At 49.5% G+C, this 13,123-nt stretch overlaps 5 protein-coding genes across 5 annotated transcripts; 3 read left to right on the forward strand and 2 right to left on the reverse strand.

Annotated features, from left to right (window-relative positions):
- Nucleotides 1-834: 834 nt before the first annotated feature.
- Nucleotides 835-1,868, reverse strand: Triagg1_4511 (uncharacterized protein; the record flags this gene model as incomplete). Its single annotated transcript, XM_062898923.1, has 4 exons — nt 835-937; nt 987-1,225; nt 1,277-1,419; nt 1,475-1,868. 4 exons carry the CDS (start codon nt 1,866-1,868, stop codon nt 835-837), a joined length of 879 nt encoding a protein of 292 aa, XP_062756528.1.
- A 359-nt stretch (nt 1,869-2,227) lies between these two features.
- Triagg1_4512 (uncharacterized protein) lies at nt 2,228-2,985 on the forward strand (the record flags this gene model as incomplete). The annotated part of the gene is made up of 3 exons (XM_062898924.1): nt 2,228-2,230; nt 2,608-2,885; nt 2,946-2,985. 3 exons carry the CDS (start codon nt 2,228-2,230, stop codon nt 2,983-2,985), a joined length of 321 nt encoding a protein of 106 aa, XP_062756529.1.
- A 408-nt stretch (nt 2,986-3,393) lies between these two features.
- Nucleotides 3,394-5,592, reverse strand: Triagg1_4513 (uncharacterized protein; the record flags this gene model as incomplete). Its single annotated transcript, XM_062898925.1, has 4 exons — nt 3,394-4,007; nt 4,071-4,314; nt 4,402-4,557; nt 5,023-5,592. 4 exons carry the CDS (start codon nt 5,590-5,592, stop codon nt 3,394-3,396), a joined length of 1,584 nt encoding a protein of 527 aa, XP_062756530.1.
- Nucleotides 5,593-6,637: 1,045 nt separating this feature from the next.
- Nucleotides 6,638-8,617, forward strand: Triagg1_4514 (uncharacterized protein; the record flags this gene model as incomplete). The annotated part of the gene is made up of 3 exons (XM_062898926.1): nt 6,638-6,898; nt 7,041-7,336; nt 7,444-8,617. The coding sequence occupies 3 exons, from the start codon at nt 6,638-6,640 to the stop codon at nt 8,615-8,617; spliced, it is 1,731 nt and encodes a 576-aa protein (XP_062756531.1).
- Nucleotides 8,618-11,939: 3,322 nt separating this feature from the next.
- Nucleotides 11,940-12,259, forward strand: Triagg1_4515 (uncharacterized protein; the record flags this gene model as incomplete). The annotated part of the gene is made up of 2 exons (XM_062898927.1): nt 11,940-11,953; nt 12,022-12,259. The coding sequence occupies 2 exons, from the start codon at nt 11,940-11,942 to the stop codon at nt 12,257-12,259; spliced, it is 252 nt and encodes an 83-aa protein (XP_062756532.1).
- Between the last annotated feature and the right edge of the window lie 864 nt (nt 12,260-13,123).

A 13,123-nucleotide genomic window follows, 5' to 3' on the forward strand; every position in this document is an offset into this window, starting at 1 on the left:
CGATGCATCAAAGCATTCTGGAGATGACATCAAATCCGTTCACTCTGTCGGCACAATCTCGTCAGCTGGTTCGAATTCATCGCTGCTGAGTCGGCATACAATACCTGGGGCTACAGATGTAGAGGAGTATTCCTTGACATTGCTGAAATACAAAAAATACTATACCGAAGTGCCGTTGGGGAGGTGCCTGGACGATCATGGACAAGATGATACGCCAATTGGAACTGCATCCGCCGAGGTTAGTCTACAGCAGCAATTTTGTGATTATAGTTCCGGATACGGCATGTGTTCAGCTTCGGATCAAGAACAGCATTCCGAGTGTTTGAAATCAAGCCATGGGGGAGACTCGGCGCTGATGGACAATGAACAGTCAAGCTCTGCGAAGAAAGAGGGTTATGATTTAGAGATGCATCTTTTTCATCGAGATCCTGAAGAGGTGCTGTCATTTTAGGCAAATGTTCGACTGCAGCTCTACATCTCGGATGAAGAATTGGAGGAGTAATTGGATAACGAGGTTAGGATTGCAGATATGCACCTCTTCTATCATCTGGTGCATTTGCATACATTACACCTTGAATAAGAATAAAGTCTATCTTTGAAATAAAGAAGTCTTCATGCATTTTACCCAGCTTGGCATTGGATGCTGATGCGTAGCGAGTTTTTGAGTTGATATACAGGGTAGAGGCGGCAACTGAACTAGCACCGTGATGCAGTGGGACTGCGGAGATGGAGATCTTCTGAGCTTCAAGTTCGCTATATTACTACTGATAGCTTACCATATTGCCCAGTCTAATGATCATTCGCTGCATAAATTGGTATTGAATCGTCTATAATTTAGGCCTTGGCACTGTATTTCTCCGCAGCCTTGTCAAACAGACTGCTCTTCTCTTCCAGATCCAGCAGAAGTTGATGGCTGGGGTTCGCCTTCTTTAGTGATCTGAACACTGTTAGCTGTATGTCCTTTAGCAACAAACAGAAACACATACTCAAGGAGTTCTTCGGTGCCGTTTCCTGAAATAGAGTTCAGGACCAAACGGTTGGCGATTCCATCTGCGTTTGTCGGGTCTTTTTGGATAGCCTGCTCCAAGGCAGACTGGGCTTCCTCGAGTCGACCAAGGTGTATTTCGCAAACTGCCTGTGCGATGAGACTCTGTACTGAGAAAGTTGAGGAGCCCTGAGCAAGCTCTTCGTAGACGTAAAACGCTTGCTGGTACTTCTCGCCGCCCTATCACAGACTTAGCATGTATCCCTCGTTGAACTTTGCAGTCTCCCTTACCACTCGAGCTCCAACCCATGCCTCAGCCAGGTTCACCAAAAGGCTGTCTTGCGCCCATCTTCGCGCAGCAGTAACCTCTTTCAAAGCGAGATCGGTTCGGTTCTGCTGCAGGTGGATCTGGACTATTAAGGCGACAGCGTCCACTATTGGAAACTGTCAGCTTCATGATCGACACGGCGATATGTTGACAGATCTTACGGCTTCCTTGGTGCTGGGACAGCAGCGCAAGCGCCTCCTCGGACTTTCCAGCCGCCTGGAGGACTGTGCCGCCAATGATCTGAACAGTGACATTGTCAGCCGCAGATGCGGCCAGCTTCTCAATTGTCTTCAGCGCTGAATCGGTCTTTCCAAGGTTGTACTCGGCGAGCGCACCGACGGCCTCTAGATCGGGAACGGCCTCGCCCTGGACATCTGCAAGGACATCTTCGGCTTGGCCAAGGGCGAGACGGGCTCGGAGCTGCAGCACTCGCGCGGGCAGGGCGTTCTCGGGCGAGAAGGATGATGTGTCGAAGTCGATGACCTCCTGATACTGTGACTGGTAGAAGTGGGTGTGGATGTTAATCAATTCGCCCTCTGCAGAGTACGGATCCATGTTGGCGATGTTGCGTCTTGCTGGCTTGTACTTCTAGAGAGAATAGCATCACCAGCCTACCGTAGCAATAACTGGCCTTCCAGCTCAATCGTGGTGGGGTCCCCTGACAGGGACGGCACCAGCCACACCTCCGAGTAACCAGGTGGCTGGTGGGATTTGTTTCTTTCGGCCCAATAAACGAGGCAGAAAGCCTGACTCAGCTGGGCAAGCCACATTGGCTATCGCAGCCCCAATCAGGAATAGCGTTGACCCTATCGCCCACAAAGCGAGAAATCACCAAACTCTCCCAAATTTCGCTTTACTTTCGGAACTTTGCATCACCAAACACTCAAGTAACGACACCGCACACCGTCGTCAAAATGGTACGTTAATGGGCTGCTGCTACCACTGATCCTCAGTCAATCCCTTCCATACCCGATTTACAAAAAGCGATCCTTCGAATGTTTCGTCCGCACGATGGCAGTCTTCGCGATGGAAAACGACAAATTTCTTCTGCACCGAGTCTCTGTGGAGGGGAAGAGGGCTGACGAGGGTGGCGCTATCACTACATCAAAAATCTCGAAACATCAATCATGCCATCGCAAAAGTTGGAATTCTTTAGCTGCTTGGGGCTGGGAAATTGATATTTCGACAAAGACTGCCTTGTGCCGGACAAACGACCGCTTCGACTCGCGCCCGTCAACTTTGAACCACCCGCGCGACCATCAGATGGCTGACATTTTTCTCTTCTTCGGATTAGGTCAACATTCCCAAGACCCGTAACACCTACTGCAAGGGCAAGGAGTGCCGCAAGCACACCCAGCACAAGGTCACCCAGTACAAGGCCGGCAAGGCCTCCCTGTTCGCCCAGGGTAAGAGACGTTATGACCGGAAGCAGAGCGGTTATGGTGGTCAGACCAAGCCCGTCTTCCACAAGAAGGCCAAGACCACCAAGAAGGTCGTCCTGCGGTTGGAGTGCGTCAAGTGCAAGACCAAGTTGCAGCTGGCCCTGAAGCGATGCAAGCACTTCGAGCTGGGGTATGTGATCCAAGGGACCTGGCGGGTTCTCGCGTGAGACAGTGCTGACGATGACTACAGTGGTGACAAGAAGACGAAGGGTGCTGCTCTGGTGTTCTAAATGCATTGTTTTCCGGTCTTACCAATTCTTATGCTTCTCCTGGCGGCATACGGGCATCATGGAACTTGGCGAAGGGGGTACTGGTCCTTGTTTAGAGGACAGCGGCTCATAGGAAACGAATAAAAAGATTTCTTCATGGACCGCATTCACGCGATTTTACTGGGATATGCTTTGCAGTGTTATGGTGGAAAAGCCAGCCTGGGACAATATTCCAATTCACGATGGCCTGGTGTCTCGATGCTAGGCAACTTTTAGTTCATGGAGGAGGCTCAGACTAGCTAACATGAAAAGAAGCCGAATTTCAACCTTTTCAGAGAGCTTATCGTTTCTGCGAATTTGTTACCGTGTCTCTATTGTCCTCTATGTCTTGTTGTTGTTCTAGATGCTGGATATTGGCCCGACTTCCATCTAAAAGCCCTCGCCGAGCACAATGGTTCGGCCACCTCCGTACCACAGAGCGCCATTTCGAACATCCAGCCCTCTCTCCTGCCCAACAACCCATTCGCCAATGAACTGAGCATCCTGTTGATCCCACACCTCCTTCTCCAGCCAAGCATTGATGTCATCAACAGTCTTGACCCACTTCTCTCTCTTTTCAGGCGTGTCATGCTCGTCATCAGTCAAATACCGTCCCAGTGTGATGTGAGCACTGGGAACCTGATATCGCGAGCCAACTTCAACTCCCGCCTCCTTGACCTTGTCAAAGATGTCTCGTCGGAGGTGGTGATATGTGTAGTCGTCTCCCTGGGTGACGGGTCCATTGGCGGGAGTGTCAGGAGCAACTGGGGCAGGGGAGTGAGGAACTTCACCGGAAGCAGGGAGAAAAGAAAGAGCAAAAGCGGAGAGATCGTATGAGATCATGGGCTTCACGAGACGAGAGCGGTGAGCGTGAGTGTATGAAGCGATGGAGGGCGCAGCAGGGCGAATGGCGGACACGAGAGAGCCAATCTCCTGGGGAGTCTTGGAGAAGGTGATCTCAAGGGTCGTCATATGCATCCTGTAGGTAGGCATGAGCCAGATTTCTAAGAATTAATGTGAGTTGAGATGCTTGTAACACCATGGGATAAAGATGATCGAATACGCACTCGGCGAAGCTTCTTGAAGGCGTGCCTGAATCTTTGCGGCCAACTCGAGGATGTGAACAGGAGGGCGTGCCCAAATCACGAGGCAGTTTCGCTCATCGCGGAAACCGGGCTCGATTTCGGGATTCTCAAGGCGGAGAAGGCACTGGTCAATCACGAGCTCCTTGTAATCCGGGGAAAGGAACTTTTCCTTTTGAAGACCATTGCGTTTGGTGCGGTGAGCGTGATAGAGGGCTTGGATTTCTTCCTACAAGGGAAGACAGTTAACATTCAAGCTTGGCCCGCCACATAGTGGCTAATGGAGGTTTGTAGAACTTTAGAAATGCCAACTTACAGGCTTGTTATTGCAAGCTTGGATGAAGGCCTCGTAGGGATTCTCCCCCGGCTTCAAGACGATGCCAGACAGGTCCTCGAGCTTGTTTTTGGTGTCGGTGGAATACATTGCGCTCCCCATGATGATTCGATAGTAGACCGGAACTCGTTTGCGCCTCTAAGTCAATTGTTGTCTCGGTATTCAGTATATCACGGCATGGGCCTCTTTATCTAGTTGTGCTGCGCCCTTGGGCTCTCAAAAGCGACATTATCTCCCCGCCTCAGCTCCCATGTGAAGCGTAACTGGGATGACTAAGCGGCCAATGAGGTGTCGCGACGAACATATTCTCATCAATATGTTGTATTAGTCTGGGGTTGCGAAATTAAGAATACGATACGGGCGGGTGTTAATCAAATCTCCGGCCGCGGAAAGAGGCAGTGAAGTTGGTTTTTCTCGTGGAAGGCTAATATCAAAGGTTCATAGTTTGATCGACCAATCTCTATGGGGTATCTTAACCCGGATCAACGGCTCAGCCCTGCTACCTGAAACAAACTCCAAGAGTTGGCAATCCTCGACAGCAACGCCACTCGCAAATTGCGACACCACAAAATCCATCCTGGCTCCCGTCTGCCCCAATACTACCATAGGGGAATGCCATGTTCCTGGACCATAAGTGACGGCCTGGCTCTCCGTAGCGATGAAAGCACGGAGACGCCCGAGATCCGGAAATCCCCTCCCGGGTAGCCCATCGCCAGCCGGCACAGGTAAATCTTGATCCTGAGGACTGGGAGGGAGACTCGGAGCGACGATGACTAGATATGTTGAGGCAGTAGATTTGATGGGTGTGAATGTTTGCGCGGTGAACGGGTGCCGCTCGAGATGTCGCACGGTACATGTGTTTTCCCCAATGGTTTCAGCGCCACCTCTGGCAGCACAGACAAAGATGCTCATAATGGGTTCTCCCTTGCCGCTGGGCGCTTGATTATAGAGATTCTTGAGGCGGCTGACATTTCGATACTGGATTGCAGAGCCTTGGTTGGCGGAAAAGGCGTTGGGTGGCAAGGATGAGGCGTGAGCGTCGAATGACGAGGGGTGGACGTCGGGCCGTGGATTGGAGATGACGTCTCCGAAAGGTGAGAATGCTTCTTGCGTCAGACGCTCGGCGGTGATTTGTATATCGAGGTCGCCGATGGGAACTTGGATCGCCGCCATGGTGTTGAGATGAGATGAGATGAGATGGGATGAGATGAAGATGGGATCACAGGACTTGGGATCAAGATTGGGCCGCGATCAATATGGACGAGGTTATTCAGGCATACGAGTATGTATAGTAGATGAGTGTCACTTTGGAAAGTTGATTAGAAAAAGGAGCGAATTAGAGAGCGCTTGTTAGAGGTGACTATATATCGAAGACGAAGCTGCATCAGTGAAGATGAGCTTATGGAGCGTGAGGCCATCACGGAGGCCGGGCGGTGAGCTCCGGTGCCGGACCCGCCCGGAGAAACTCAGCGGCTGAGCGGGTGGCGGCGCCTTTTCCTTGGGAAGGAGAGGAGGATTCGATTTCAAGTCTGCACATGCCCAACGTCGCTGTCGAGCTACTATCTATTTTTCATGCCCGATATATGAAGATATTTTCTCTCCTTTGTTCATCTTCTTCAGTCTCTCTATCCCGTCATCAAACGAAGACTTGCAAGAGATGCTCCGATTCTTATCTCTGCAAAATCCAGCCAACGATCGGCCTGGCTAAATCGCCCAGCCGCTCCGTTATCGCGACCATCTGCTTGTTCCCATTCTAACCCCGCGGCCCCACGACCCAACCCTCTTGTCGCTAGCCCTTGTGCGTGAGAAGAGCAGAGATTGGCTCGATGTGCCCAGGTTATGCTCCCAAAAAGTACCTGCAGCGCATGATGGTTGGTGGAGGGCGGCTGCGAGCGCTGCTTTGGCGGGAGTGACGGCTCCCCCGTGCCGAGCGACGAGGATGGCGAAAAAGATGATTTGGGTAGCATCATCGACTAGGATCTCGCAGAATTTGTTTCTTTTCTTTTTCTTTTTCCACCGTCTGATTCTCTTTCTCTGTTCCTGCATTAAGATCTGGTCCTTTTGAGATTATCTGACCTGAAAATCTCGTCATATTGCCTCGTTTACAACACCACGATTGATCGACGCCGAAAGTTGCATTTACAAGCACGATTTGACCGCCCACTTTTTTTTTCTCTCAACCTCTCGAGGCCGCGTGACCTCAGGAAAATTGCGATAGATGAGGCACGGCAAATTTGATAGCGACGACGATGAGTCTGGCGACGAGATCACCATCAATACTCAACTTCGGAGCTCGATAGACGGTGATTCTGTGAACAGCCATGAGGAGGATGACGTGCTCCCATCAACTATCGCTTCCTCTGAGGCCCAGAGTGATAGCAGGAGACCGGTTGCCTGGAGCGAGCTTCCCAGAAAAGACCAGCTTTTGATCATAACAATGGCGCGGATGAGCGAACCGCTTGTTCAGACATCATTACAGGTGAGACTTACACAGGCTCGGTGGTGGCGCGACGTCGAGCGCTTGCCTGACGGGGCCATGAATGAAATCCCCCTCATTGAGACATGATTTAAAGAATTCACAAACTCACACTAAGACACTGGGTGTCTATTTCTCATAAAAGGCCTACATGTTTTACCAGCTCAAATGGTTCAACCCGTCGCTCCCCGACTCAACAATCTCCAGCCAGGCCGGCGTTCTACATGCCAGTTTCACAGCAGCCCAGTTTCTCACGGCCATGATGTGGGGTCGAATTGCCGACTCGAAACGCGTGGGACGGAAAACAGTTTTGCTGATCGGTTTATTGGGAACGAGTGTGTCTTGTCTGGGATTCGGATTCTCAACTACGTTTTGGCAGGCGCTGCTGTTTCGGACCATCGGCGGTGCTACAAATGGTAACATCGGTGTTATGAGGACAATGTAAGGGCTTCTCCTTTCTTCTTCCATCTCAACATCGGCGTGATTTACTATGGATTATACTATTACATCATGTATAAGCGGGTGCATACTAAATGGTTTCGATATAGGATCAGCGAGATTATTCGCGAAAAGAAATTTCAACCTCGAGCCTTCCTACTACTGCCAATGACCTTCAACATCGGCGTCATTATTGGCCCCATTCTCGGCGGTATCCTCTCCGACCCGGCCGGTAGTTATCCTAGCCTCTTTGGCAACGTCAAATTCTTCGTCAAGTTCCCCTATGCAGCCCCCAACATTGTCAGCTTTCTCTTCCTCCTGCTTGCCGCTATCGCTGTCTGGCTGGGTCTTGAGGAAACACATGACATCCTAAGAGATGGACCTCCGGATTTGGGCACCAGGCTGGGGAAGAAGCTGATGGTGAAATATCGAAAGAGGTTCGGGACAACGCCTGAGGCTGAGGGATATTCATCGGTGCCGACATCTGATGTTGAGCTGCTTGGAGAGGAAGCTCCCTCCACAAGGAAGTCAACAAAGAGGTATACCCAGCGACTGCCTTTCCGCCGCATCTTCACACGCAACGTACTCGTCACGTTGGTTGCGCAATTCTTCCTCACATTCCATGTCGGGACGTTCAACTCGCTCTGGTTCGTCTTTCTCTCAACGCCAACCTCCGAACGAGAGATTCGACTACCCTTTTGGTTCACCGGTGGCCTCGGCCTGCAGCCTCGCTCCGTTGGTATGGCCATGGCCATCTTGGGGTTTATCGGTATCAGCATGCAGCTATTTCTCTATCCGAACATATCCGCACGTCTCGGCACCATTAGATCATGGCGACTCTTCCTGCTCTTCTTCCCAGTGGCCTACTTCCTCGTGCCGTTCCTCTCTGCCGTGCCTAGTACCACGCCGCCGCCTGAAGCAAAGACTGGTATTCTGATTTGGCTTGCAATCTGCGGTGTTTTGTTCTTCCAAGTAACTGGGCGGACGTTTGCGCTTCCTAGCCAAGTGATTCTCGTCAACAACTGCTCGCCTCACCCCAGCGTACTGGGAACAGTCCACGGGATAGGCCAGAGCGTTAGTAGTGCTGCCCGCACCATAGGACCCATGGTGGGAGGTGTGGTGTACGGTTTTGGTTTGAACAAGGGCATCATTGGCATTGTCTGGTGGGCACTCAGCAGCATTGCCATCTGTGCGTGCTTGACAAGCTTGTTCGTGAAAGAAGGTGATGGCCATGAAATTTGGCTCGAGGGCGATGAGGAAGATGAGCCGAGCGCAGATCGATAGATTTAGTGATGTTGTAAAGGGGTGATTAGCCAGCGCTCCAGGGACTTTAATTCAAGTATCATAGCAAGATGCAAAAGAAGCACCTTTATCTAATGTGTGTGTATTCGTCTATTAGAACTACTGCTACTTTAGAAGCTCACTAGGTAATCCTATCCTTCTACCCATGTCACCAAAATCCTTCCAGTCGCCAAAATCCATCCAGTTGCCAAAATCCATCCATTCGCCCATGATCGCGCATGATGCCCCTTTATCCTGTAAACATACGCCGTGTATGAATACGCTCAAAGTGACAAAAGATCCTGAAGAGTTCTGAGCGTCCAACTAGCCCACAGGCATATAGTTTCCTTCAAGGTCGGGAGATATGTTGATTTGATATGCGTACAGAAGTTGTCATGAATATAATGCTCTCTTTGGGCCATTGGAAGCGCTTCTTCCGCTTCTTTAAGGTCCATGTTGCACTTGATGAAAGCCCAAAAGGGCGCCAAGATGACACAAAGATATAAAAAGGCATGAAACATAGCTAAGGGGAAGGGAGAGATTAGCGTGTGCTGAAGTTGTAGTGAAGTTGCATCACGGGGACGTGAAGAGTATGGAATACATACCTATGAGCACGGCCGCCATGTCGACATCTGGAACCCAGAGCTTCCCCCAGAGCATGATGAAGAACTTGGATAGAGTAGGCCATTCCAAGTAGAACGAACGGGGAAGCAAAAGCGGAACCAAGCAGATGAGTATTTGCCCAGCATTCGGGAATCCATACTCCAAGTAGACAGGATACATGGCCATATGTAGGAGCCCAACGATATAGACTACGATGAAAGCATCACCCCCAAGCTTACGTTCGTCCTGGGCCGTATCTCCATCTCGGCTCTTAGATTGGGTGCCTTGGCCACGATTTCGCTGGATCCAAAAGTATATGATCTGGTTTCTTATTTCCGTCAGAATTAAAATGAACTTGCGCTGAATTCGAGTCCATATTAGGCAGACGATGAAGAATAAAAGGCTGCTCAAACGGGATTGTAGAGCTGTCGTCATGGCCGCGATACCCTGCTCAAAGAAGTCGTTGTAGCTTAAGAGCTCCGTTGCTGACCAAATGCTCGTGGTACTAGCATTGTTGAAGAAGGTATTGTTGATATACATGTTGATTATCTCCAGAATAAGCGTTCCTCTGTATCGTAGTGTGTATATGTGCTACCAGTAGGCCTTGCCGTGTAGATATAATAGTAGGTAGGTAATATCGTAACAATTCGATTGAGTTGATGAGGAGTGAGATGTAATAAAGATAAAGTTGAGAGAAGGAGAATGCGAGAAAGGCGCAATATATAGGTATTTCTTGAAAGATAAAATTAACTCCAGTAAACAAACAGACGCCATTACCCACTCTAATACTCCGCGTCTTCTTATAGTTTACTATAAAAAGCTATAGCCTGGAGATGTCTGTGTAAAGTTTAGAGTGAGTATTGCATCTCTCAAACTATATTGAAAGCCACCATTTCGAAATCATCCGTTATCGCGTATAAACTTCTGATCCAAAGTATATTGACGATGAGACTGATTATACACCAAATCGAAACAGAGTAGCCGATATTTCAAGATATGATCAATTATGGGAAAGGGGGGTCAATCCGGGGACCTTAGCCGTCACCTCCATCATCCATCGGTTCAGCAGCTTGACGTCCGCGGTGACACCGTTGGTTGAGAGAACCGGTCTCTCCCGATCAGCTCGAAATATATGGTCCACCTATCAAAAAAAAAAGGGGGGGGGGGGGGGGGGGGTTGCACTCAAAGAACCCCATCTCCTCGTTCAACCTGAGATAATGGGGCCACGCGAGGATATATTCCACCAAGTATTCCAGCGGCACGGTCCACTGCTGAAGCCTGCTTTGCTCTTTTCCGGGGAAGACGAGACTCTGCTGATTACTGCCCCATTCATCTATGCGGGACCAGTATGCAACATGGACATTGCTGCAGTTGACTAGATGATGAGGGAACCTGGAACTCGTGGCCCAGCCATGGACCGGGCGGACCCAGCTTGGAACTCATACGGGATACATAAGGTACTAAAGTATGTACTTGGCCCTCCCCAAAACTCTCCTGGGTCAAAATGCATTTGTCTTGTGAAGCCATCAGATATAAGCTTCCATGGCAATCACTTATCGCTTCAAGTACTCCCTATCCTCTAATTGATAATTCCTTAAACCATCGGCTACTCAAGATTAGGTTATAATTTGGTCTACACCGAGTCTCCTGGTAGATATGCCCTGTATTTGAACTTTGTACACGATGGCCGCCTCGGAAGAAGAGGAAAGTGCCATTGATCAGGACAGTGCTTCAAACCAAGCTGGCAGACACATTCTAACCAACTGATGAAGCAGCTACAGAAAGAAGCTCCTCAACATTCTTCATTTCACCGGTGCAACTCGGTACCTAATGTACCCAGTGTCTTCCAATTAGACGTAGGTAAATATGGCTCTATCAATCATTGACACGTTGGTTTTAAAATGCCACAAGATGTTATTGCCGCCAATGCCACATAGACATGAATTCAATCCAAATGGAAAGTCTGGTTTCCCAACCAAGAAATAACTGGTCGTCGTATCATGGCAAGAAGCGTCATGGTTTCCTCCTTGTTCACTCCCTGCCTTCTGTTTACATCATGCTCGGCTAGCTGCGAGTATGACAGCCTCATATACACGCAATGTCATGATGATTCTTTTACTTCTTCCCTTCTTCTCTTCCTCTCTATCCGCAGCGCCCCTAAATATGGAGTAAGTACATGCTTTCCTTGAACATGTCTTTTTCAGCTCATTCGCCTTATGAAGCCACCGGATGCAGGTTTCCACAGCAATCACTTACATGCGAGACTGTCCCTTGCGTTATAAGAGACGATGATACTTTCATCGAAGCTCTGATTGTGGTATGAGGACGTTGGCTGTGACTATCTCCTGTATATACTGGAGGTTAAAAAGAGCTGGTAGGATACGTGCCTCACAGTAAAATTGTTTATTCCCCTCGCCTGGTTGACTTTATATAGAGAGAGTGTGTGTGCGGTTATCCAGCGCCCCAGTGTGGCTTTTATACTTACTCTTGCAGGTATCTCTACTCTCTTCTACTATTTCTTATTTCTTCTACTCTCTCTACTCTCTTCTACTCTCTTCTACTGTCGCTACTCTCTTCTACTGTCACTATTCTCTTCTACCGTCGCTACTCTCTTCTACTACCGCTACTCTCTTCTACTGTCGCTACAATTGTCTACCAGTCATCGCCATTTTCTTCTGGAATCCGAAAATACTATATCTCACTGCCAGAGACCTCAATAACAATGAGTGTGGTGTCGTAAGTGTGCATGTCTTTCTTCTACTTCGGCGTCACATACATATTGACCCTCGCTAAAATTGCTCTAGAGATTTTGTTCCAGATGGACTAGAGGTCTTCGCATATATGGCTGTGGTTGCCTTGGCGTTGTATATCGTCGGACTTTGGTTCGAACCCTTTGTCCACCTTGTGGTGATGGCTTTGCGACGCCCGAATGGAGAACGCTGGCAATATTTCCGCAGTGGCCTTGGCAATGCCTTTGCGGATGCTGTCGCCAGCCCTGGGCGTCTTCTGACCCGAATCTCTGAAAGAGATGAAGATGAATAACGAGTTTACTCCTAACTACATATGTTCCCCTCGACGTCTTCGGCCTAGCGAGAGGCCTTTCTAATTTATTTCAATGGAAACGAGTCTTGAGAGATCTGTCAGGTCTCGAATCTATGTCCCGATATCGCAGTGAAATGAGCCGGGCCTCTCGCCTTTACCGAATCTTCAATGATGATTTGTCTTTTGGTAGGTGGTCTTTTTATGGTGTCCGGTCTGCGTCAAGCTACATGTAACTTCCCGGCCTGGTTCATCACGGAAACGCGGCTGTCGTCCATTCTGGCCTCGTCCGTTCCGAAAACGCGCCTGTCGGTCATCCTGGCCCCCGTTGTACGTCTGGTTTCCTCGCCCTGGCAGGAAGTTTCGTGACTGACCGTTGCCATAGTAGCCCTCTGTCTCTTGGTCCTCCGTCGCGAACGACACCGCCGGGAGGGCCAACGGTCTGTCCCGTCTGAGCATCTGCGTGTTCCATGGTACTCGAACCGACGTTGGTCCCGCCATGCTGGCCTGACGTGCTTGCTGCTTCTCTCTCAGGTGCTCTAGATATTCGTTCTTGGTCATGGACGGATGAGGCTTGAACAACAATTCTCTCAGCGCTGGACTGACGTGCAAATACAGTTGAGTGAGCTGTTGAGAGTTGGTTGTGAATCCCGCTGCTCGTGCCACACGGAAAAACTTCAAGGTACTAATGGCTACTATATTGCTTCGCTCTTAACAGCCTGTATTTGGGGCTACCACTAAGTCATTAACGGAGGAGAAATGGAGGTAGGTAGCGATGTGAATAAAAAATGCGCACTTTTGATACATTTTCTCTTTCCAGATCTGCCCATAAGATGCATCATCTTCTTATAGATCACGTAGTGAAAT

The sequence above is a fragment of the Trichoderma aggressivum genome (assembly GCF_033847375.1).
Source record: "Trichoderma aggressivum f. europaeum strain CBS 100526 chromosome Unknown scaffold_014, whole genome shotgun sequence".
NCBI lineage: Eukaryota > Fungi > Ascomycota > Sordariomycetes > Hypocreales > Hypocreaceae > Trichoderma > Trichoderma aggressivum.